A 27,681-nucleotide genomic window follows, 5' to 3' on the forward strand; every position below is an offset into this window, starting at 1 on the left:
AAATTCTAACTCACAAAAAAAAGACCAGATTTACTGGCCTAAAGGAGACTGGAGAAACCCCGAGAGTATGGCCCCCAGACACCCTTTTAGCTCAGTGATGAAGTCATTTCCGAGGTTCACCGTTCAGCCGGGAAGTGGACAGCCCCATAAAACCAAATGGTACTAATGAGGTACAGCAGTCCAGGGACAAGGGCCAGAAGGCAGAACGGGACAGATAAGCTGGTGATGGAGAACCCAAGGTTGAATAAGGATATTGTTGATGTGTTGTGAGGTTGTTAACCATTGTCATAGGGCAACATGTGCACTAACTGTTAAATGAGAAACTATTTTGTTCTGTAAGCCTTCATCTAGTGAGAACAGCAGCACAATTGGAAGAGCGTGGTTGATGTCACTGAACTGTGCATGCAGAAATTTTTGAAATGGTGTATCTTTGGCTATGTATATTTTCACCAAAAAAAAAAGGTCGAGAAAGGAGAGGGTTGACATGTCGTGGGGTTGTTAACCAATGTCATAAAACAATACGTATACTACTGTTTCATGAGAAACTATTTGTTCTGTAAGCCTTCACCTGAAGTACAATTAAAAGAAAAAAAAAAAAAAACACCAGTTGTTCCACATAATGACAGGGGAGACAAACAAAAACAAAAACTTCTTTTTCTGGTTTCTCTTACTATTCAAATGCAGAATAAAATAAATAAACGTTGAATATGTATCAAAACTGTTATTTTAACTTGCCATGGCTCAGTGTAGGGAAAAAGATTATTTTGTTTTCTTTAAATTGTGTTAACAAGCTAAAGCGTCAAGGTCAACTGTTGGAAATGTCACTAAACTGCTCTCTACAGAGCACGTATTAAAACAGTTAGGGGAGAATTTTCCAAATTGTAATACTGTGCTTGGCAAACTAGGGAACACGCAGCAGTCACACGGCCGTCAGCTACCAGGCAGCTGGGCAGAAGGTCATTTCTGCATATTTTAAAGGCTTTACCAGTGGCCAGGAAGCGAAGAACAGCCAGTGATTTTACCTTTCCATTCAGTATTTGTTAAATTACAATCCAGTTAGGTCATTCAAATCAATGGGATGCGAGGCCATTTTCTGCACAGCTCATTACTGGGGGAAGCCGATAATCTCATTAGAAAGGACGGTGCTGTCTGCCAGGGCTGAAGAGACTGCCTCGTTAATTACAGAGCAGAAAACCAACATCAGGAAACAGAGTGGAACTTTCGCTTCTTCTAAGGCTACAGAAACACCACCTGAGATAGGTACATGGAGAAAACATACATATACACATCTATGAGCTGGAAATATGACATGGGTTTTAAGACACGAACGTGGCAGAGTGGGGCTGGTGACAGACAGAGCAGGGAGACGCAGGTTCCTACCCTAACGCTACCAGCAATGGGCTGTGTGACTTTCAATAATTAATACCTCTAGACCTCAAGTTCTTCCAAATTTGAAGTCAGGTCTAAAATTTGAAAATCAGGTCTAAACGAGTTTTTTTTAAACGAATCTGAAAAGATCACATAGTGCATGATTCAGCGTACATGGTGAACACTGGGAAAGCCAGAGCTGGACGGGACGGACTTATTTTTCCAGGTCTCGCAAGTTTGCTGCCTTTGACAGGGCGCAGGCTTGCTTCTCCATCGCTCGTTTTAGTGGAAAATATGTACGTTTTCCTTCTCTGACAGGTCTCCACCTTACACGGGTTCCGGCTTTCGCAGGTTTTACTGTATAATAGTCTCAAAGTGACAAAATTACAGAGATGGAGAACAGATGAGGCCTTGCTGGGGCTGGGGAGGTAGGAGGTGTGACTGCGAGGGTCAGCACAGAGGAGACTCTGGGGTGATGACCAGGTCTGTCCTGACCGTGAGGGTGGCTGCACACATCTACAAATGGGATACAATGACCCACACGCTGCTCCAATGTCAATTTCCTGATTATGATATTATAATATAGTTATGAGAGACAGAGCCATTGGGGGAAACTGGATGAAGGGTATAGGGGACCTCTCTGTACTATCTTTGCAACTTCTTGTAAATCTCTAATTCTTTCAAAATACAAAATTTTACTTTTTAAAGGGTTTTTTTAGACTTGAAACTGACAAAGACCTTATTATTTTCTCTATGGAGCCTACGATTTGAAAGATTTCATCTACTAAACTACATTTACTAAGATAATTCCTTTGCCCATATTTATTGATCAAATGTGTGTGTATGTGTGTGTGTGTGAAACATCTTACTTTACAACTTATACAAAATACAACTTCCAGATGAATCAAAGATATAAGTAAGAAATGAAACCATACAAATAACAGTGTAATATATAGAGGCACATTTTTTTTAATTTGGGGATGTGGATGAGTTTTCTAAGCATGATAAAAAGGAAAGGGATTTAAAGAAAACATTTGACAGTGGTGACTATACAGAAATTTAAAACACCAGCAAAACGAAAAAAACAAACCAAAAAAAAGGAAATGTTACAAATGAAATTAAAAGACAAATGAAAAACTGTGTGGGAAATATTTTCAGCATATATGACCACCCAAAGGTACAGTAAGTAAAAGACACGAATGAGGAATACCCCCAATCACACAGAAAACACAAATAGCTAATAACTAAGTGAAAAGACAAGGAGCCCTGGTGGCATCGTGTTTAAGCCCTTGACTGCTAACTGAAAAGCTGGCAGTTTGAATCCACCAGTGGCTCCCTGGGATAAAAGACCTGGCCATCTACTCCCATAAAGATTCCAACCTAGAAAACCCAATGGGGCAGTTCTACTCTGTCCTATAGGGTCACTATGAGTTGGAATTGACACAATGGCAACAGGTTTGGTTTGTTTTATGTGAAAAGATAGTTTAGTAGGCACTAAATAAATGCAAATTAAAACAATTAAAGAAAGTCACTTACATATGACATCAGCTACGATGAAGGCTGACCCAACCCAGGATAAAGAGGATAAAGGTGGATCTGAGGACACAGCCAATGATAGTAGTATAACTGATACAGGCTTTCTACAGGGCAGTCTGACAATATGTATATGTATCAAAACATAAGATATGCCCCAGTAGCTCAGCAACTACATTACTGGGTATTTACCTAAGATAATAACGTTACAAATGCGAAAATAATAATAAAATAAAAATGCATGCTCAAGACTGTTCACCTGAGTAGTGTTTTTTTATCAGGGAGAAAAATTAAAAAACAATCCTAAATGTCCATCATCTGGAGATCGATAAAGTAAAATTTATGGCCCATGCACACAATATACAATGAAAATGCTGCAAGCTTTAAAAATGATGTATATCTATGCTTACTTTTTTTTCTCAGAAAGCATAGCACAGTTGTCAAAAGCACAATCCCTGGAGCCAGACTGCCAAGTTCATAACCCAGTGCCACTGTTATGGGCTGTGTGGTCTAAACAAGCTGCTGAATCCCTCTGTGCCTCAGCTTCCTCTTCTGTAAAATGGGAATAATAATAGCACCTGCCTCTTAAGACTGCTATGAGGATTAAGTGAGCTAATAGTTGTAAAACACTGAAATCAACATCTGTAACATAGAAAGTGCTACAACCACTCGTTAAATGAAAACTATTGACATGAAAAAATCTACCTGCCACATAAGTGAGTGAAAAATGACCACAGAATATTATGAATGATCCCATTTCTGTAAAATGCATGTAGGAAAAAAAAATGCATGTGGAAGTACAGACACACAGGAGTGAGAAGGATCTTCTGTTTTTTAGACAGTTTAATAGTTGTTATACATGGGCAGTAAAACTTGGGATTACTTTTACTTTCTTCTTAGTATTCTCTATATTATTGTTGTGGTGGTGGTGGTTAGGTGCCGTCGAGTCAGTTCCGGCTCGTAGCGACCCTATGTACCACAGAACGAAACACTGCCCAGTCCTGCGCCATCCTCACCATTGTTTGATGCTTGAGCCCATTGTTGCAGCCACTGTGTCCAACCTTGGGAGCTCATCTTCCAGCACTGTATCAGACAATGTTCCACTGCTATTCATAAGATTTTCACTGGCTCATTCTTCTCAGAAGTTAACTGCTAGGTCCGTCTTCCTAGTCTATCTTAATCTGGAAGCTCAGCTGAAACATGTTCACCATGGGTGACCCTGCTGGTATTTGAATACTGGTGGCAGAGCTTCCAGCATCACAGCAACACACAACCCCCCATAGTATGACAAACTGACAGACACGTGGGGGTCTATATCGTTACAAGTATTTAAAAAGAGAAAACAAACAAAAATGATAATATCCAATAGGCACGCTGATACCCTTTTCGGATCAAAATTGGTGCCAGCTCTCTGGGGGGAAATTTGGCAATATGTAAGATGCTTTTTGACACAGCAGTTCCACTTCTAGGAATGTATTCTAAAAAAATAACCACACAAATACGTACACGTATGCACACACAAACACATACATATGGACATGTGTATCTACATACAGCCATAAGAATATTTGTTCAAGTACTATTAATACCAGCAAGAAACTGGAAAAAACCTAAACGTTCATCAATTGATTGACTAACTCCTGGTTGGTACAAACAATGGAAAACGTGGGTCAAACTGTCAGAAGGACTCGGGCAGAATCGGTCAACAGCTGCCGTCTGCTACCCATGGCCAGACTGGCCCCTCTGATTAAAATACAGCAACAATCTGGAGAGGGAGGATGTCCGACTTCATGACTGAGTCCTGGGATCAGCCGATTCACAGGGGAAACTGGAGTTTCAGGTCCAGGGGAGGTATGTCCTAATCCTCCCTCCTCAACCGTCTCATTTCTGAAATTATCTTTATTGCCCAAAAGGACACTAGGCTCGGGAACAAGACGCTGACTTCTCTGTAGTCACAGCACTCCCTGCCTACTCCTCTCACATGACAATTGCTCAGGCTCCATCCTGGGACAGCTGCCACCCGCTGCCTTATCTTGCTCAAATCCTAGTCCTTGACTGGCATTATGCCTGTAGCCCAGTGAGGTTTCAGGTCATCACCTCGAGAGCAGCTCTCTGAGAGAGAGACACGGCCTTATAGTTTCTGTAACTTGCACAGATGTTGCCAACATGCCTTAGCCACCAACTGGAGGTGTCTGATAAATATTAGCTGACGAATTAGTCAATAATTCATCCAATTTGTGCTAGGATTTTACACACTAAGCTTTGCTTTCACAGAGGGGAGGCATTTATGGTAAAGGATTCAGAATAGGGGCTCAGGGTCAGATGGCCTGGGTTCAAAAGCCGGGTTCCCTTTACTAGCTAAATGGCCCTGGAAAAATTACTTCATATCTCAGTGTCTAACTCTCCTTATCAGTAAAACAGGAAAACGACAATAGTACCATTTCCATACAGCTGTGAACAGCTATCAGTAAGAGCTAGCATTTACTGATGCTTTTGATAGGACAGTTCCAAGCACTTTACAAGTCCTAGCTCGTTTAATCATCCTTTAATCATCCTTTAATCATCAAAGCAACCATAGGAGATACTACTGTTTATATTCCCATTTTACAGATGAGGAGAGTGAGGCAGAATGATGTTCTTGTTTATACAGTTAGTATAAACAGTGTTGGAACTGGGATTCAAACCCAGGCAGCCGTGTTCCAGAGTCTATGTTCTTAACCAGTACTCCCTCCCATGAAACACGCTTAAATTAGTGTAGTAGAAAACACACACTAAGAGCTTCTTAAAATACTAAGTATAGTTTTGTGCAAGAACCAAACAACAGAGGCCATTGCAGAGGTCCTCGCCTCTCTAGCACAGCTTTGCTATTTCATTTCTGCTAAGAAGGGCATCAATGAGACGTACTATACTGCAGCGGCTTCATTCCCCGCTCACGCTCATCTCCCTTTCAGCCTCCTTTAGAAGTTGCTTCAGAGCGGAAGCCTAGCCCAGAGCTTATCTGGAGGAAATATCCTGATAGCCTTTATTTTCTTCAAGAACATTTGCTGCAATCTAGTCCTCGGCCACCTCACGGGCCTTGAGCATCCTGATCTCTACACTTCTGCTCACGCGGTCTCATCCATCCACCAAACCTCCCTCCAAATCCCTCTCTCCAAATCCCATCCTTCCCCAGGCAATCCTGACTTCCCATCAGAATGCTGTCTCTAGCTAATGGTCTCCTATCACTTCACCTTTTGCACTTTCAAACCTTCCACACAGGGCATAAACTCACTGAAGGCAGAGATTACATTTCACCCATTCTGCAAATCCCAGGGGCAAAGAAAAAAAAGTTGCTGTCCAGTCAACTCTGATTCATGTGTGCAGAGCAGAACTCAGCTCCAGAGGGTTTTCAAGACTGCGATCTTTCCAAAGCAGATCACCAGGCCTTTCTTCCAAGGTCCCTCCGGGTGGATTCAAACTGCCAACCTTTCAGTTAGCAGCCAAGTGCTTAACTGTTTGTACCACCTGGGGACTCTGCAACTACCAGAACATCTACTACAAGGCCCCATTACCTATACCCCACGGGCATTCGAAAACCAGATGATACATTCAATTAAAAGACTGTAAAAATGGTTTGATAGGAACAGGCAATTCAAACATTTGTCTATTCAAAACTGGGGGAAATAAAGGCATAAAGTGGCTGGCTTACAAGCTTCCGTGGGTGTGTTTACAGTCAAAATGAGGGGAACAAGGGAGGAGCCCCCTGAACAGTTTCCTGTTTCCTGATGGGTCTGGGGAAGACAGTGTGGGGGAAGACGTTGATAGGATTATATGATTCAGATGTGAGTGTTGATTGTTAACAGGGTTCATTGTAATTGTAAAAACTGTAATTGTAGAAGCTGTAACCGTGAAAGAGCAGACTAGAGGAGCGGCATTGCTGGACTGGAGCACAGTGGGCAAACCTAAAGTCCCTCACAGGTTTTGCAATGCCGATACCTCATGAGGCTCAGAGCAAGGAAGTAATCTCCTCTTAGTTATAAGTTTTATCAGACCCTAGAAAGGGTGAACCCAAGATGGCTTTTGGAGATCCTGACCAAATCAGATGGATGCCCGCAGCAGACCTAAATGGTTGGTACCTGAGTAACCTCACCCTGAGGACTCTTTGCCCTATTAAAGGACTAATTGTTAATGCCTGTTTTGGACTGGTAAAATGGGAGCAGGAAGTTGATCCTTCAGGTATGAAACAGCCAATGGCTGTCAGTTTGTGGTACTGTGGTGGCTTGTATGTTGCTGTGATGCTGGAAGCTATGCCACTGGTATTTCAAATATGCACATGGTCACCCATGGTGGACAGGTTTCAGCGGAGCCTCCAGACTAAGACAGACTAGGAAGAAGGAAGTGGCGATCTACTTCAAAAAAAAAAAAAAGAATTGGCCACTAAAAACCATATGAATAGCAGCGGAACACTGATATAGCGGGACCAGGCAGTGTTTTGTTCTGCTGTACACAGGGTCGCTATGAGTCGGAACCAACTCAACCACACCTAACAACAACAACATCAAACCAGTACTCTGAGGAGATAAGCATGTTCCTTGGTCCTGAATAATCTTCTGTTGCAGCTGGAACTTTGAATGTCTGCATCCATAAGCAAAGACCAGTCCAGAGAAAGTCATCAAATTGCAGCAATCTACAGTAGCTCACAGTGTCATATATCTTTCTCTTCATTTGATTGCGTTCTGGTCAGCTCATTCCTAGCCATCCAAGATAGGTCACAATGGGTACCAGCTATAGCTCAGGAGTTCACACACCTCTCCCTGCCAGCCAGCCCCTTCTTTCTCTCTCATCTCTAGACCCAAAGGGCTAGGTGAATGTACACCACCCATAAGCTCAAGAGCCCATATAACTCCCTGCACTTCTGACCAGCCAGCCCTTTCTCTCTCTGCCTCTCATCCCAAGCCTCCATGGGCTCAGTCAATAGGTGCCAATGAAACATGTCCAAACTCAGCTTGTCTCTTCATTGCCACGTTTCCCCCACTTCCACTCATTTAGTGGCCTCAAGTGGTCACCACAAACAAGCAAACCAAGCTGTCTACTCACCAGCTCCCTTTAACTTCAAGTCCTAGAAGGAGGTTCTTCAGATGGGCACCAACTTTTCCTGCCTCAATGCACCCAAAGGCAAATCGGTTGCTCGAAATTGAAAAAGCAAAACAGTTATATTTTTTTCCTGCAGGTCCTTCCTTCAAATGCAAATCTCCTGTTCTCTCAGCAGCTTTGGGTAGGTCTGCATGTCTTTTTGAATGCAAATTTCCTAACTCCAAGGGGTTAGGGTGGGGCTTAGATATACACAAGGCTACTGCATTGAAATGAACATCCTGTATTTCTTTCAGATAAATTCTAGTTCCCCTTTTAGTATATCCAATCACGTATTGGCTGAAGGCGGAGTTACATGATCTCTGTAATCTAAAATACCCAATATTCATTTACATCATACATTTAAGTCTGTTTTACAACACTAGGTAGGAGAAACATTCAATACCCATAGTACATTCAAATAAACACATAACCCTTTTTAAACATTCCAGTTTTATCTTCTCTATCCCTTGACTATCTTCCCATTCATATTCATATGGCCTTGGGCCTCTGGTTGAATGGAACTGTATGATCCTGACTGCCTATCAGTCATCCCATTTAACCACTTGGCCCTCACCCCAAGCCACTCCAGATGCAGCTTTTCTCCCCTGCAGCATAACCTCTCTCACTTTCCTTTCAGCTGTTACAGATAACAATAACCAAAGTAACCATTCAAGAATCAAAAGCTTCACTTCCCACACCCCTTTGTTCCTTCTCTTGCAAAGTCCCATGCTTCCATGAGTCTAGAATTGCAATGAATCCCGCTTCTGACACCAACTGTAAAACTGGCGTGGCAATGGAAGCATCTGACTGCCTCTAACTTCATGAGGGGGAAAGAGAATCAAGATCAAAAGCCCAAGGCTGATTCCTATGAGGTGGCGGTCAGACATGCCTCTATCCTCTAAACTTTTTACCAATTCTGGCACCAACCATCCCTCCCACGACACTCTCTACTTCTCCTCCACGTTCGATAATTTGTTGCAGTGGCCAAAAAGAACTCACAGACCATATTCACAGTTATAGGGTTTATCAAAGAAATAATAGGTTACACTACCAAGTGTTGGCTGTTGTACTGTGGTAGCTTGTGTGTTACTGTGATGCTGGACGATTTGACAAACGTATTTCAAATACCAGTAGGGTCCCACGGTGGACAGGTTTCAGCAGAGCTTCCAGACTAAGAAAAACTAAGAAGAAGAACTTGGCAGTCTATTTCTGAAAAAAACTGGCCAGTAAAAATCTTATGAATAGCAACAGAACATTGTTTGATATAGTGTTAGAAGATGAGCCCTTCAGGTTGGAAGGCACTCAAAACACAACTGAGGAAGAGCTGCCTCCTCAAAGCAGAGTCCACCTTAATGACATGGATGGAGTCAAGCTTTTGGGACCTTCATTTACTGATGTGGCACGACTCAAAATAAGAAGAAACAGCTGCAAATATCCATTAATAATTAAAACATGGAATGTACAAAGTATGAATCTAGGAAAATTGGAAGTTGTCAAAAATGAAATGGAACACATAAAGATTGATATCCTAGGCATTAGTGAACTGAAATGGACTAGTATTGGCCATTCTGAATCAGATAATCATACAGTCTACCATGCCGGGAATGACAAACTGAAGAGGAACAGCGTCGCATTCATCGTCAAAAAGAACATTTCAAGATCTATCTGAATGGAACACAACTACTACAGCCTCCACCAGACTGAGTCTAGCACAACTGCATGATGCCCAGCTACCACAACCAATTGCTCTGACAAAGATCACAACAGAGAGTCCCAGACAGAGCTGAAGAAAAATGTCGAACAGAATTCAAACTCACAAAAAAAGATCAGACTTACTGGTCTGACAGAGACTGGAGAAATCTCAAGACCATGGCCCCCAAACACCCTTTTAACTCAGTGCTGAAGTCATTCCTGAGGTATACCCTTCAGTCAAAGATTAGACAGGCCCATAAAACAAACAATAATACACATACCTCAACCATGTATACAAGATTAAATGGGCACACCAGCCCAGGCAGAAGGATGAGATGGCAGGAAGAGACAGGAAAGCTGGATAAATGGAAATGAGGGCCCAAGATCGAGAAGGGGAGAGTGCTGACATATCGTGGGGTTGGCAACCAATGTCACAAAACAATACGTGTATTAACTGTTTAATGAGAAACTAATTTGCTCTGTAAACCTTTATCTAAAGCACAATTAAAAAAAAAGATCTATCCTGAAGTACAATGCTTTCAGTGATAGGATAATATCCATACACCTACAAGGAAGACCAGTTAATATGACTATTACTCAAATTTACGTACCAACCACTAAGGCCAAAGATGAAGAAATTGAAGATTTTTTACCAACTTCTGCAGTCTGAAGTTGATCAAACATGTGATCAAGATGCATTGATAATTACTGGCCATTGGAATGCACAAGCCGGAAATGAAGAAGGATTGGTAGTTGGAAAATATGGCCTTGGTGATAGAAATGATGTCGTAGATCGCATGACAGAATTTTGCAAGACCAATGACTTCACTGCAAATACTTTTTGCAACAACATAAACAGCGACTATACACATGGACCTCTCCAGATGGAATATACAAGAATCAAATCAACTACATCTGTGGAGAGAGATGATGGAAATGTTCGATATCATCAGTCAGAACAAGGCCAGGGGCCAACTGTGGAACAGACCATCAACTGTTCATATGCAAGTTCAAGTTGAGGCTGAAGAAAATTAGAACAAGTCCACGACAGTCAAAGTATGACCTTGAGTATATCCCACCTGACTTTAGAGACCATCTCATGAACAGATTTGATGCACTGAACACTAATGACCAAAGACCAGGCAAGTTATGGGATGCCATCAAGGACATCATACATGAAGAAAGCAAGAGGTCATTAAAAAGACAGAAAATACCAAAATGGATGTCAAAAGAGACTCTGGAAGTTGCTCTTGAACTTAGAGTAGATAAAGCAAAAAGAAGAAATGATGAAGTAAAAGAGCTGAACAGAGGTTTCAAAGGGCGACTCAAGAAGACAAAGTATTATAATGAAATGTGCAAAGACCTAGACATAGAAAATCAAAATGGAAGAACACACTCGGCATTTCTCAAGCTGAAAGAACTGAAGAAAAAATTCAAGCCTCGAGTTGCAACAGTGAAGGATTCTATGGGGAAAATACTAGACAACACAGGAAGCAACAAAAGAAGATGGAAGGAAGACACAGAGTCATTATACCAAAAAGAATTGGTCCACATTCAACCATTTTGGCAGGTAGCATATGATCAAGAACCAATGCTACTGAAGGAAGAGGTCCAAGCTGCAGTGAAGGCATTGGTGAAAAGCAAGGCTTGAGGAATTGATGAAATACCAGTTGAGATGTTTCAACAAATGGATGCAAGCACTAAAAGTGCTCATTCATCTATGCCAAGAAATTTGGAAGACAGCTACCTGGTCAATCGACTGGAAGAGATCCATATTTGTACCCATTCCAAAGAAAGGTGATCCAAAAGAACAAGGGAATTACTGAACAATATCATTAACATCACACTCAAGTAAAATATTGCTGAAGATCATTCAAAAGCGGTTGCAGCAGTACATCGACAGGGAACTGCCAGAAATTCAAGCTGGATTCAGAAGAGGACGTGGAACTGGGGATATCATTGCTGATGTCAGATAGATCCTGACTGAAAGCAGAGAATACCAGAAAGATGTTTACCTGTGTTTTATTGACTATGCAAAGGCATTCAACTGTGTGGATCAAAACAAATTATGGGTAGTATTTCAAGAATGTGAATTTCAGTACACTTAATTGTGCTCATGTGGAACCTGTACATAGACCAACAGGCAGTCATTCGAACAGAACAAGGGGATACTTCAAGGTTTAAATTCAAGAAAGGTGTGCCATTTCACCATATTTATTCAATCTGCATGCTGAGCAAATAATCTGAGAAGTCAGACTACATGAAGAACGGGGCATCAGGACTGGAGGAATACTCAAGAACAACCTGTGATATGCAGATGACACAACTTTGCTTGCTGAAAGTGAAGAGGACTTGAAGCACTTACCGGTGAAGATCAAAGACTACAGCTTTCAGTATGGATTATACCTCAACATGAAGGAAGCAAAAATCCTCACAACTGGACCAATAAGCAACATCATGATAAACGGAGAAAAGATTGAAGTTGTCAAGTATTTCATTTTACTTGGATCCACAATCAACACCCATGGGAGCAGCAGTCAAGAAATCAAACAACACATACATTGGGCAAATCTGCTGCAAAAGACCTCTCTAAAGTGTTAAAAAGCAAAGATGTCACTTTAAAGACTAAGCTGTGCCTGACCCAAGACACAGTGTTTTCAATCGCCTCATATGCACGTGAAAGTTGGACAATGAATAAGAAAGATCAAAGAAGAACTGATGCCTTTGAATTATGGTGTTGGCGAAGAATACTGAATATACCATGGACGGCCAGAAGAACAAACAAATCTGTCTTGGAAGAAGTACAGCCGGAATGCTCCTTAGAAGCAAGAATGGCGAGACTTTGTCTCACATACTTTGGACATGTTTTCAGGAGGGACCGGTTCCTGGAGAAGGACATTATGCTTGATAGAGTAGAGGGTCAGTGAAAAAGAGGAAGACCCTGGATGAGATGGATTGACACAGTGGCTGCAACTATGGGCTCAAACATAATAACAATTGTGTGGATGGCACAGGACTGGGCAGTGTTTCATTCTGTTATACATACGGTCACTGTGAGTCAGAACTGACTTTTTCGACAGCACCTAACAACAACAGTAGGTTACAGGTCAGGCTCAGGAATGCTCAGGATACAGTTCTTCGATCAGGACAGCCTCTTCTCAGCTGTGCTGCAGGCAGGTCTCTCTCTCTCTCTCTCTCTCTCTCTGGCCCTCGGCCCCTCGGCCTGGCCTCTGCCCTGCTCAGGCAAGTGTTTCAAAGCTCTTTTAGCTCTGCTGATAAGTGCCCAGAGGCACCCCACTCCACCAGTAAGCTTTGGCCCAAAGTCATTCAGCTCTAGCTCCGTGGGTCAGTAAACTTAACTCCACCAAGTGCCTGGAGGCACCCTACTCTGCCAGCAACCCTCCTGCCCAAAGGCGCTCAGCTTTCTTACTCTGTGGGAAGGAAATCCCACCACATCATCTCCTGCTGATCTCCTGCTGGTCTCCTGGTTCTGCTGCCGCCGTTTCTCTGCTGCTGCTTCTCACCGTCTCCAGTGTCACAGCTCTCCCTCTCTGTCCTGGTTCTGCTGCCTCTCTCTGTCTTCTGCATTACAGCTCCTTTCTCTCTCTCTCTCTGTCTCCCTTTAATTACGCCTTGTAGGACAGTAGAGCTGACCAATTCCCTCATTAGGGTTTCATACACCTTATTTGCTTGGTCCCACCCCTACAAGTATGCCATGCACCTTATTTATTAGCAAGATATCCAATCGCCTTGGGGGGCCACAAGCATCTCATTTGCATATTCCCACCTAGTCATTTGATGGAAGTTACAAAGACAATGGTTAGACAGGCTATATTCAGTAATTCACTGCAACACAATTATTTACAGTAATAACCATCACTATCAAAATAAGTGCTTTTCCAGAAGGGGGAGACCTGTATAAACACAGGCTGTTTCCAAGTACTAGAGTGAAAACTGGTATTACAGTTCCATCTGTTTATAAGAAAACGGCACGTTCACTTTAGGCAGCATTTACCTGCGTCTCCGTCCTCCTCACCCAAATTCAGCACTATAATGCAGATGTGCTTTCTCAGCTGGCGGGTGTTAGAGAACTTCCGGCAGCATTTGCTACACTCCAAGGTGCTTGGTGCTAGGCTGTTCCCTTCCTCTGACGCCAACGGACTGCCCTCAGCTGGAGTCGCGACATGTTCTGTCAGCTCCTCTTCAGCACAGGGCTTCTTCGTGGACCCCTTCGGCCTGCCTCTTTTCCGCTTCACTACCAAAAACTCTACGGAGGAAACAAGAAGACACTATGTAGTCGCATGATCAGACAGTGCAGGTCTGGCGCTCAAATGTCCAAGCTTGAGAGTATGCTCGGGTTTCACATTTCTTTAAAAACAAAAAGCCTGAAGCAACTCCAGAAATTGACAGTTGCAAACAAATATCTTTAGCGCTGTGATCATTGCATCCACACTAAGGGAAAAAAAAAAAAAAAAAATCAAACCAGTTGCCGTCGCGTCGATTCCAGTTCATGACGACCCCATGTGTGCAGAGTAGAACTGCACTCCACAGGGTTTGCAAGGCTGTGACCTTTCAGAAGTAGATCATCAGGCCTTTCTTCCAAGGCATCTGTGGGTGGGTTTGAACCGCCAACCTTCTGGTGAACAGTCTAGTACTTAAGCATTTGCACCACCCAGGAACTACTGCATCTACATAGCAATGTACAATCAGTTCTACAATATTGCGAATTAAGAGTATCATTTTATCAGAACCTGTGCACATGTTGCTTCTGCAAAGCTGGGATGATTTTAAGTTGTGACTGTCGGCCCCAGTTAACAAATCATGTTCCTTGTTAACCACCACTTCCATTTAAATCCAGTTCTCAGAAGCAGTTCACGGACTCCTTTGCAAAGGGTTCTCTAAGGCTGCTTAGCCTTTCATGCTCTTAATGAGTTATACAGCCACTCACCTTACTTTATGGAGTCATAATTATTAAAGTCAGATTGTCCTGACGAAAAAGAGAAATAACTACATCTAAAGCCACCAATTATAGCACTGAAGACAATATTTTTCAAGCTTCCTAGCGACTAGTGATTTTAAATGTCATGATCAAAGCTGGTGTAGCAACTTCTAAATCATTTTACAACCATTGGACATACAACCATCACTGTATTTCTTCTTGACTGACGTTCATTTTTAAGGAAGGGGGATGAAATAGCTCCAGAACCAAGGTGATAATGAAGATGGGCGAGCGGGGGTCAGGGAGCATGGTACAGTTGTGTGAAGGTGAGCAGGTGGTCCTAAGTCATGGTCTTAGGTGATGTGACCTGAGACGTAGCCCTGTAAGAGGCCAACAGAGGACGCTCGCCAGCCTGGCTGACATCCCGAGCGTCAGAGAGCCAGGGATCTGGCTGAGGCAGTGTGTGTCAGCAATCTCCTTACAACCTGAATGTCAGGGTGGACATAGAAGGATTCCTGGGATCTAGCACCATCTTGGGCCAATGTTCATCTGTAGAACTGGGCTGTCTTTCAGGTGCCCTCCTGCTGTCTCTGAAGCTATGCCTCTGTACGGTAAAACATTAGCCACAGTACAGCCGCTACCACTATGGGGATACGTCTAAGTCCGTCACTCATGAAGCCTTGAAGAAATCAGAGGGGGGAGGCCACAGAGCAGGAGGGTAGTGGGTCCTGGAGCAGAGGCTCCATGGAAAATGCAACATGACAATGAGGGCTCTGGACAGAGGAGCCTGCTTCAGCACAGGGTCTGCAGGGGCCTGGGGAGACCAGTCACCAGGTGAAGGAGAGGCCCTTGATGGAGCAGAGCTTCACTGAGCTGCAATGCCACAGGAGGGTCAGCCTTGACTGAGAGCTCCAAACGAGAGCCTCCCTGGACCAGGACAGCCAACACAATTGCTTCCTTCCATCTCACTTGGGGCGTGTTGAGGGTGGGGAGATGAGGGGAGGAAGAAATACTTCACAACAGGAAGGTAAATGGAGAGACAAGATCAAACAACCAGTGGCCAGGAGAGCCTTCCATCCGCTTGCCCACACTGAGTCTCACCCAGGAGGAGAACCAAAGCTGTGCTTACATGAGGGCCCGCCAGGGAATATGAGAGGGCGGTCGGCGGTAGGTACGCACAGGGTAAAGACAATCCATTCCACCTCCAAGTCATTAAAGCTTTTTTTTGTCATTATTCTGTACAACAGCATGTACTTGTACAACCTACTAAAGCAGCAATTAATAGTCAGAGAAGCAGAATTAGTGGAGAGGCTATAAAACACCCACCTCGTATCATGTTAGCTGAGCCGCGGAAATGCGTTGCATGAGAGTTTACTGAGTTTGTGGCCCAGGCCCAAGCCCTAATGACGAACTTGACTTCTTGGCCACGCGGGTACAAATGACTCCTCTCAAACCCTCCTAGGGATGCAGGGTGTGCAGCGTTTTCCCCAGGGGACATGCCTGGGCACAGTGACAGCAACTGTAGTCCCTACTGTATAGGAGGACCCATGCTTTCCACACAGTGCGAGCACAGCCCTGTCTGCCATCCGCAAGCGTTATCTGTGCATCACTCTCCTTAGACCGGAGGCTCCTTGAAGGCAGAGTCATCGTCTTGACAGCCTTATCCTCTCAGCTTCTAGCCTGGTGTTCTGCACAGCAAAACCCCAAAAACCCAAACCCACTGCCATCAAGTCAATTCCAACTCATGGTGACTCCATGGGCAACCAATACATCTGGGTGCATTGAGCTCACGAGCACTGTGCAATCTGGGTGTCAAGGATGAAGCCCACAACGGGTCCTGAAAGCTTTGGAAAGCCGCTAACACAACGGTGACAAATGCAATCTTACATTTTGCGCATCCATAATTCAGCTCCTCAAGACCAATTAGTCAGCGCAAAATGAAATATTCATAAATGAACTTGGAATAATTTAACTACTCCAAAAAAGTTGCTACTGTCAACTACCCACATTTATATAAGAGCTGAGGATCTGAGAACTGGACAAGGAAAATCTTGTAACCTCAAAATAAAAAAATTTTAATGGCGTTAGCTTTAATTCATCCTCCTCCTCCTTTCTAGACCCCTTTATTCAATCTGTCACTGAATCTGGGTTCTGCCCTAAGTCGCTCAGTGCAATTTTCTAACCAGTTGCTGTTGAGTCTGTTTGTCTCACAACGGCCCTATGCGTGTCAGAGTAGAACTGTGCTCCATACGGTTTTCAATGGCTGATTTTTTTCGGAAGCAGATCCCAAGAGCTTTCTTCCAAGGCATCTCTGAGTGGACTCAAACCTCCACAAACCAAGCTGGCTAGTAGCCAAGCGTGTTAACCATCTACACCAGTCAGCGACCCATAGGCTCCCCAATACGCACAGCTAATCCCTGTCTCTTTTGACTTACCTGTATTATCCCCCCTTCCTGTGACCATACACCAAAACCCAATCAGATCCCAAACCCCAAATCAAATCCTAACATTAAGGTCCAATTCAAATGTCAGCAGCTCCTCCATGAGGTCCTCCAGTTATTGGAGCAGGACAGCCATTTCCTCCTCTTGGGTCACATTTACAGCCTGAAGCACATGCACGGGTGTGCACAGTCTGAAGCACACACGTGGGTGTGCACTCACCAACACTGTTTCCTGATTGTGTTTCTGCTTCCCTAGCCTATAGCATAAACACTGAGGCCTGAGCTGGCCCTGTAACTGCCGGCTTCCTGGGGTCTTGTGAACAGAGCTGGATACGTAGAGTAAGCACTTAATAAATAAATACAGGCCAATCAGGTGCTTAAGCACAGGCAAAGAAACATTTGGGAAATAAGGCATTTCCCTGCATCTCAAGTTTCCAATAGGACAAAAGGGGCTGAGCCACCTTATGCTCTAGACCCTCTTCCTTCTATATCCATCCAGCTTGGGGATGCCTCCTCTTAGACAGAAAATCATCTTTGCAGATCCAAGGTCAAAGCCCGGGGAGGGACAGAAAGAATCAGCTGAAGGCTTTCAAATGCAATCAAAAGACAATCTAAGTGTTATTATAAAAAAAAAAGCCCAACACTATCAAAAATTTAATAATGTAAGCCCTTTATTTTTTTATCACTCAATGTTTCAAGGCACTTTCCCAGCTATTATCTCATTTCATCCTCATAAAAACCTGAAGAGATGATGTAGCAAATATAATTCCCTCGATGTAAACAAAAAGCGAGGGACCAAGGGTGTAAGTGACTTAGCACATTTCCAGAAGCAGCTGCTGGGCAGGCAGAGCTAGGATCCACTTAGTCTCCCTGTTCCCACCCAAGGATCTTTCTACTGAGTCATCCTGTCTCCTGGACTGGGTTGATTAGTACCAACCCGTTGCCATCCAGTTGATTATGACTCATTGCAACCCCATGTGTGTCAGAGTACAACTGTGCTCCATAAGGTTTTCAATGGGTGATTGTTCAGAAGGCAATCTACAGGCCTGTCTTCCAAGGTGCCTCTGGGTGGACTCGAACCTCCAACCTTCCGATGAGCAGTCAAGCATGTTAACTGTCTGCACCACGCAGGGACTCCAGGTTGGATAGTGTCCTCCCCTCTGCCCCACTCAAAAAAAATATGTCCTTCCTGGAACCTCAGACTATAACCTTATTTGGAAATAGAGTTATTGCAGGTGTAAATCAGTTAAGACGAGGTCACACTGCAGTGGGCCGGGACTTTAATTCAACCTGATTGGTGTCCTTGTAAGAAGAAGGAGTCAGACGTGGAGTTAGTCACAAAGGGCAACAGTCACATGAAGATGACAGCAGAGACTAGAGTGATGTGGGTTACCAGAAACTGGAGGACAAAGAAGGCTCCTCCTCCAGAGGCTTCCGAGGGAGCAAGGCCTGGCCAGCACCTTGATTTCAGAATTCCAGCCTCCAGAACGGAGAGAATGAGTTCTGCTGTTCTAAGCCACCCCATTTGCAGCGCTTTGTAAAGTCAGCCTTAGGAAATGAACAGGTCCCTGGGTGGCGGAAGCGACTGGCTACTAACCTAAAGGTCCGTGGTTCAAACCCACCCAGTGGCTCCGTGGAAGAAAGGCCTGGAGATCTACTTCAGTAAAGATTACAGCCAAGAAACCCTATGGGGCAGTTCCACTCTGTAACCCATGGGGTCGCTATGCATTGGAATGGATCCAATGGCAATGGGTTTAGGAAACTAACACACCTCTCCCCAGGTGTCGATAACAGAGGTCAGTTCCAGACATTTTAACAGAGCCTGTAAGTGTGCTGGAGAGAAGGCTGGCTTGGAGTCAGACAGACCTGGAGCCTCAGTTTCCAATGCTAAAAATAAATACAAAACTGCCCCTACTTTACAGAGTCACTATTAATAAAACCAGTGCTTTAAAATGCTGAGCACAGTACTCAGAAGGTGATCAATAAATGACAATTATTTCTCACTGCGACCAGAGTCGCTGGTATTCTGACTTGGACTACCTCCCTGAAGATACTCGCACCTCCAGCCAGCCCTCTGGTAGCTAACGTGGTTCCCTGATGTACACACATTCTCGTTCATTCTGGCTCAACAGTCATTTCTTCCTTGATTTCTTCATTCTAAAATATCTCACACACCAAGAAATCCAATACAGAATTGAGGGGAAACAAATTTAATTGTGCCTAAGACCACGGATAAAGACAACCTTCTGCAGCACTGCAAAAATTGAGGGAAATTCTGAAAGCCTAACATTTTAGGGCTCTGCCAGTTAATCTCCCTGACATTTATTTCCAAAGCCCAGGAAGCAAGATGGGAGACAATGAATTATTTATCGTGAGCCACGGAGTGCGAGCCTTGTAGGCTTACAAGGAGGGCAACATCCCCTCTCTGCAGGCTGACTGCCTCCTCTCCTCTAAGTCAAGGCCCCGGTAGGCAGAAGGCATCCCAAGCCCACTGTCTGTGGCTTCATGAGCAGTCACGTGGAAATGCCACAGAAATAACAGCAATAACTGGTCATTATCAAGTTTGTGTATCTCCCGCACCATGCTAAACACTTCACAAGTAATTCTGCATTTCACCGATGGGGCAGGCATCAGTATTATCCCCATTACACAGATGAGAACACTGAGACTTGAGAAGATCATTAATCAGCCCCCAAAGTCACAGGATTAATATAGTGGCAGAGCCAGTATTTCAACTCAGATCTCTTTGCCTTGGGGCCAGTGAACATCACATGCATGTTACAGCAAGTCCATTTGGTCAGTTCAATCAACATCACAAGACAGAGAAAGCAAGTTGTGACCTCTGCTAAGTTCTGCAGAAAAATGATGAGCACGGAAGCCAGCTGCACGCCTGGTGTGGTCTAACTCCCTGTACTGAACAGCATAAAGGAAAGCAGAGGGGTCCTGTCTGCACCACGCACTTGCCATGTACTAAGACACAACGTAGTAACGCTATTTGTCTGCAGAACCTGTGAAAGGGACTAATATCTTATCTCCATTGGACAGGTGACAAAGTCACATCTGGAGGGGTTGTCACTTGCCCAATCCATCCCCAGGGCCTCCTCGGATGTGTGGCAGGTTGAACCAGCTGCTGTCTAGTTGATTTCAACTCATAGTGACCCTGCAGGACAGAGGAGAACTGCCCCATAGGATTTCCAAGGAGTGGCTGGTAGATTCGAATTGCCAATCTCTTGGTTAGCAGCTGAGCTCTTAACCACTGCGCCACCAGGGCTCCAGGGCAGGTTGAGCAGAACTGAAACCTGGGCCAAATTCCAACAGCCAAGCCATGAGCTCCGGCGCTGCAGCATGGGCCTGAGGAAGGGACACAGCACACTGTGTGTCCGTCCCCAGAGGGGTGCCTGTGTCTAACTTGTTGGCCAAGAAGGAGGCACCATTTTGTAACCCGCACAAAGGTCCTGGCAATCAGGTGGATGCTCCAAGGTTGAAACCTGAATCTGTCTGGTTCCATGTGAGTGCTCTAGCACCCCTCCCAGCCCCCATAAGAGATGAGAGGGCTCTGGTTTCAGTTGTTACTGGAACAATCAGTACAACATCCCTGCATACACTCAGAGGGACTTTGTGGTAAACACTCAGAAGAGACAACAGAGATTTAAATGTAGACACACACCGTCCCTGGGAAGCCTCCTTTTACCCTAAACTAGGTTACTGACCCCCGTTTAGCAGCCCATACCAGACCCTAGAGAAGCTCTTTCCCCACTGCACTCAAACTGCCTCTTTGCCTAATGCCATCCACAGCCAGGGAGGGGGACCCTGGGTGCTGCTTCAGGAGATGCTAATGAGCAGGTTCTATCGGCCATTAGGGTTTCCATCACCATCTGTGAGAGATCATTCTGCAATCTGACACTAATTGCCCTAGGCGTTATTTTCCAAAGACAGGTCCCTGCCCACAGGGACAGAGCTGGGTCCCCGCTGTGCCCTGAGCACCTAGCACAGCGCCTGGGGCCTGGGCAGGGACAGGATAAACATTTATTAAATAAGGACATGCAGGAAGAGAAAGCAGAGGAGGGGAGGAAAACAGGGGAGAAGGGGAGGGTTCCTGTGGAGGGTCAGCAAGGGAGAAGGAGACAGAGGGGCCAGAACGAGGCTCGCAGGAGACCCAGAAATTCTTCCTCCAGGATCCCAATCGCTCCAGCCTTGTCGGGATGAATGAATGTGCACACAGCGCACACATCCCCTCACACTCACTGGTACAAGCTCACCTGGGACACACACATTCCCACACATTTGCACAAACTCACCCATGACACACATTCACACACACTCGCACATACAATCACACACATACAACACACACAAAAATATCACAATCTCACACACACTGACATACACACACACAGTCACAACACAATCTCACACACATACAATCACACACACACACACACAATCACACATACAAATAATCACACACTGACATGCACCCAGGAGAGAGAGAGAGACTGAGATTCAACTTGGTCCATGAGGCAATTTCTTCTTGGACCACAGCCAGAGATTTGATTAGGACGAGAGTAGGAAAATGAAGTTTCTTCTGCAGACCACTTCCTTCGTGAGCAAAAAAGATTAAAAAGCTATAAAATAAACCGGACGAATTAGGAACCTTCTTGTTATAAAGGGAGACCAAAATAATAAATCAATTACTGCTCAGTTAAAAGTTTAATTAAACCATTTCAAGTATCTCTCAACTTAATATGAATTGTGAAGGTTAAGCCTGAATGGAAATCATTAGAGAGAAACTAAGACCCTACAAGCCTCACACTTTATGGACTTTCCCGAAGAGGAAAAAAAAGGAGGAGGGGGGCTTGGAGTTCTTAATGAAAGACTTCTGAAGACATTTTCTCATATTAAGAGGCTGAGTTTAACTATAGTCTTAAAAAATAACTTTTTTAAATTAAACCACACAGGTAACTTCCAGTATACATAACAAAACAGAGAAAATGTACTGAAGAAGTCAGAAGCAAATTATTTAATAAAGGGAGAGAATTTATAAAAGCAGCTCAGTGTTGAGAATTTTATTACACCCAAAGTACCACAAGCACACGCAATCAGACCAGCTGGGCCTAAATCCCACTCTCCCCACTTACCAACCAGGTAATCTTGAGTAAATTGCTTTAACTGTTCTGAGTCTCTGAAGCCCAAATTCCTCAATTATAAAATCTGCACAATAGGTCAACAAGAAAATAGAAGAGCTGAATGACACTATAAACCAACTAGACCTACCACATCTGTAGAACCCTCTGCCCACAACAAATTCTTCTCAAGTGCACATGGAACATTCTCCAGGAGAGACCGTATGTTAGGCCATAGATCAAGTCTCAATAAATGTAAAATGACTGAAGTCATACAAAGTATTTCTCTGGTCAAAACTGAATGACATTAGAAATCAATAACAGAAAGAAATTTGGAGAATTCACAAATTATGGAAATTAAATGGCACAATCCTAAATAACCAGTGGGTCAAAGGAGAGATCACAAGGGAAATGAGAAAATACCTTGAGAGGCACAAACACAAAAACACCACACAGCAAAACTCACAGAATGCAGTTAAAGCGTGGGGTGGAGAGAAACTTAGAACCGTAGATGTCCGTTCCATCAAGTCGATTCCAACTCAGTGACCCTAGAGGGCAGAGGTGAACCGTCCCACAGGGTTTCCAAGCACAGTGGTTAAAGCCATCAACTGCTAACTGAAAGGTCTGTGGTTCCAAACCACCAGCAGCTCTGCAGGAGAAAGATGTGGCAGTCCACTTCTGTAAAGATTTACAGCCTTGGAAACTCTTTGGGGTCACCAAGAGTGGGAATCGACTCGATACCCTCCCCACCTCCCGTTGCCGTCCAGTCGATTCTGACTCGTATACTCAGTGGCAGTGGGTGGGTAATCTTTACAGAAGCCGACGGGCGCATCTTTTTCCTACAGCGTGGCTGGTGTGTTCAAACTGCTGACCTTTTGGTTAGCCCAAGCTCTTAACCACTGTGCCACCAGGGCTCCTTATAGCTGTAAATAAAAAAAATAAATAAATAAACTGTTGCCTTCGAGACAATTCTGACTCACAGCAACCCTACAGGACAGAGTAGAACTGCCCCATAGGGTTATAGCTGTAAAATATGTTAAATAAAGAAAAAAGATCTCAAATTAATAGCCAAACTTTCCAACTTAAGAAACTAGAAAAACAGAACCAACTAAATCCAAAGCAAACAGAAGGAAGAAAAAGCGTGGAAATAAGTCTAATAGAATAAAGAAAAACAAAAGAGAAAATGAACAAAATCAAAGTTTTCAAAAGATCAATAAAATTGATAACCCTCTGTCTAAACTCACCAAGAAAAAAAAGAGATAAGACAAAAGTTACAAAATCAGGAAGGAAAGAGGGGAAACTTTCAGCGACCTTAGAGAAATAGTAAAAATCCTATGGGGATACTATGAACAATTGGATGCCAACAAACTACATTATCTAGATGAAATGGAAAAACTCCTAGAAAGATACAAATTACAAAAACTGACTCAGAAAGAAATAATCAGAATATGCCTATAACAAGAGAAAAGACTGACTCATCAATCAAAAAAGTTCAAGAAAAAATGGCTTCACTGGTGAATTCTACTCAACATTCAAAGAAGAACGAAAGAACAGGTCAGCATCCAACAGGGTAAAAAGCACAAGCCCTCTGTCAGACAGGCAAGGGTTTAACACTGGTCCTTAGGTAGCACAAACAGTTTGCACCTGGCTATTAATCAAAAGGTTGGCAGTTTGCACCCACTCAGAGGCACCATGGAAGAAAGGCCTGGTGCTCTCCTTCCACAAAGATTGTTGTTGTTAGGTGCCGTCAAGTTGGTTCCGACTCATAGTGATCCTATGTGCAACAGAATGAAACACTGCCCTGTCCTGCACCATCCTCACAATCATTGGTATACCTGAGCCCACTACTGCAGCCAGTCTGTCAATCCATCTGGTTGAGAGTCTTCCTCTTTTTCACTGACCCTCTACTTTACCAAGCATGATGTCCTTCTCCAGGGACTGATCCCTCCTGATAACCCTCCTGATAAAAGTGTGTGAGATGTAGTCTCACCACCCTTGCTTCTAAGGAGCATTCTGGCTGTACTTCTTCCAAGACAGATTTGTTTGCTCTTCTGGCAGTCCATGGTATACTCAATATTCTTTGCCAACGTCACAATTCAAAGGCTTCAATTCTTTGGTCTTCCTTATTCATTGTCCAGCTTTCGCATGCATATGAGGCGATTGAAAACACTATGGCTTGGGTAGGGCAAACCTTAGTTTTCAAGGTGACAGCTTTGCTTTTTAACACTTTAGAGAGGTCTTTTGCAGCAGATTTGCTCAATACAATACATCTTTTGATTTCTTGACTGCTGTTTCCAAGGGTGTTGATTGTGGATCTAAGTAAAATGAAATTCTTGACAACTTCAATCTTTTCTCCGTTTATCATGATGTTGCTTATTGGTCCAGTTGTAAGGATTTTTGTTTCTTTAAGTTGAGGTGTAATCCACACTGAAGGCTGTGGTCTTTGATCTTCATCAGTAAGTGCTTCAAGTCCTCTTCACTGTCAGCAAGCAAGGTTGTGTCATCTGCATAACGCAGGTTGTTAATGAGTTTTCCTCCAATCCTGATGCCCCATTCTTCTTCATATAAGCCGGCTTCTCAGATCATTTACTCAGCATACAGATTGAATAAGTACGGTGAAAGAATACAACCCTGACACATACCTTTCCTGACTTTAAATCACGAAAGTATCCCCTTGTTCTGTTCGAACAACTGCCTCTTGATCTATTTACAGTTTCCTCATGAGCACAACTAAGTGTTCTGGAATTCTAATTCTTCGTAATATTACCCATAATTTGTTATGCTCCACAGAGTCAAATGCCTTTGCATAGTCAATAAAACACAGGTAAACATCTTTCTGGTATTCTCTGCTTTCAGCCAGAGTCCATCTGACATCAGCAATGATATCCCTGGTTCCACGTCCTCTTCTAAATCCGGCTTGAATTTCTGGCAGTTCCCTGTCAATGTACTACTGCAGCTGCTTTCAAATGATCTTCAGCAAAATTTCACTTGTGTGTGATATTAATGATACTGCTTGATAATTTCCAAATTCTGTTCGATCAACTTTCTTGATAGGCATAAATATGGATATTTTCCAGCTGGATGGCCAGGTGGCTGTCTTCCAAATTTCTTGGAATAGAAATTTGCATTCATTTGTTGAAGCATCTCAATTGGTATTCCGTCAATTCCTGAAGCCTTGTTTTTTGCCAATGCCTTCAGTGCAGCTTGGACTTCTTCCTTCAGTACCATCAATTCGTGATCATACGCTACCTCCTGAAATGACTGAATGTGGATCAATTCTCTTCGGTATGGTGACTCTGTATATTCCTTCCATCTTCTTTTGATGCTTCCTGAATCATTTAATATTTTCCCTGTAGAATCCCTCAATATTGCAATTCAAGGCTTGAATTTGTTCTTTAGTTCTTTTACCTTGAGAAATGCCAAGAATGTTCTTCCCTTTTGGTATTCTAACTCCAGATCTTCGCACTTCACTATAATACTTTACTTTGTCTTCTCAAGTTGCCCTTTTAAATCTTCTGTTCAGCTCTTTTACTTCATCATTTCTTCAATTTGCTTTAACTACTCAAGGTTCAAGAGAAAGCTTCAGAGTCTCTTCTGACATCCATTTTGGCCTTTTCTTTCTTTCCTATCTTTTTAATGACCTCTTGCTTTCTTCATGTACAATATCCTTGATGTTATTCCACAACTCATCCGGTCTTCGGTCATTAGTGTTCAATGCACCAAGTCTATTCTTGAAATGGTCTCTAAATTCAGGTGGAATTATACTCAAGGTCGTACTTTGGGTTTCATGGACTTGGTCTAATTTTCTTCAGCCTCAACTTGAACTTGCATATGAGCAACTGATGGTCTGTTCCACAGTCGGCCCCTGGCCTTGTGCTGACTGTTGATATTGAGCTTTTCCATCGTCTCTTTGTGCAGATGTAGTCAATCTGATTCCTGTGCATTCCATCTGGCAATGTCTATTTGTATAGTCGCCGTTTACGTTGTTGAAAAAAAGTACTTGCACTGAAGAAGTCGTTGGTCTTGCAAAATTCTATCGTGAAATCTCCGGCAACATTTCTATCATCAAGGCCATATTTTCCAACTACCAATCCTTCTTCTTTGTCTCCAGCTTTCACATTCCAATCACCAGTAATTATCAACATGCTGATTGCAAGTTTGATCAATTTCAGACTGCAGAAGGTAAAAATCTTCAACTTCTTCATCTTTGGCCTCAGTGGTTGGTGCGTAAATTTGAATAATAGTGGTTGGTATTAACGGATCCTCCTTGTAGGCATACTGATATTATCCTATCACTGACAGCAAAAGATCTTGAAATGTTCTTTTTGATGACAAATGCAATGCCATTCCTCTTCAAGTTGTCATTCCTGGCATAGTAGACCATAATATCATCCAATTCAAAATGGCCCATACCAGTCCATTTCAGCTCACTAATGCCTAGGATATTGATCTTTATGCGTTCCATTTCATTTTTGACTATTTCCAATTTTCCCAGATTCATACTTCGCACAGTCCATGTTCCAATTATTAATGGATGTTTGCAGTTGTTTCTTCCCATTTTGAGTTGTGCCACATTAGCAAATGAAGGTCCCAAAAGCCTGACTCATCCACGTAGAGTCGACTTTGAAGAGTCAGCTCTTCCCCAGTGGTATTTTGAGTGCCTTCCAACCTGAGGGGCTATATCAAACAACGCACTGCTGCTATTCATAAGGTTTTCACTGGCTAATTCTTTTCAGAAGCAGACTGTCAGGTCCTTCTTCCTAGTCTGTCTTAGTCTGGAAGCTCAGCTGAAACCTGTCTGCCATGGGTGACGCTGCTAGTATTTGAATACCGGTGGCATAGTTTTCAGCATCACAGAAACATACAAGCCCCCACAGTACAACAAACTGACAGACGCATGGGGGCCATAAAGATTACAGCCAACAAAACCCTATGGAGCTTAGTTCTAGTCTGTAATACATGGGGTCACCATGAGTCGGAACTGACTCACTGGCAATGGGTGTGGTGTTTTGAGCACATACTAGCTGCATTACCTGAAGCAAGTTATGATATTTGTCTAAGCCTCACTTTGCTTATCAGAAAAATGAAGACAAATATGCCTGTTGAAAGGCAGGGGCACGGGTGAGATGAGGATTAAATCAAAGAATCTGCCTACAGCACCTAGGATAATGCCCAGCACACAGAAGACAACAAAGGGAAGCTGGTGTTATAGCATAAATGATGACTAAATCAGTAGATGTCATCTTGGAAACAGTGTTTCTGAAATGATCATGTAAATCTGGAACAAGGATCCAAATGGCAAAGCTTTGATTTACACAGAATCCTTCAGATTCACCGTCAATATGCAAAGTGAGACTCATCTTGTTTACGGTGTGCAGACGTCTTCTGCTGAACGGTATCGGGTGTAGCAGGTGGATGGATTAAACAAGCCGTCCCGGCACAGTAATTAGGTCCCCACAGATAAAGACAACAC

General features: G+C 43.4%; 1 protein-coding gene across 1 annotated transcript in view; it reads right to left on the minus strand.

Moving 5' to 3' along the window:
- Positions 1–27,681, minus strand: part of ZFAT (zinc finger and AT-hook domain containing) — a 221,731-nt gene that overhangs the window by 155,389 nt on the left and 38,661 nt on the right. Inside the window, exon 3 of the mRNA XM_004373020.2 lies at positions 13,721–13,972. Within this exon, the coding sequence (XP_004373077.1) occupies positions 13,721–13,972 (252 nt within the window). The remainder of the gene's footprint in view (positions 1–13,720; positions 13,973–27,681) is intronic.

This window comes from Trichechus manatus, unplaced genomic scaffold (genome assembly GCF_000243295.1).
Source record: "Trichechus manatus latirostris isolate Lorelei unplaced genomic scaffold, TriManLat1.0 scaffold00022, whole genome shotgun sequence".
NCBI classification, from domain to species: domain Eukaryota; kingdom Metazoa; phylum Chordata; class Mammalia; order Sirenia; family Trichechidae; genus Trichechus; species Trichechus manatus.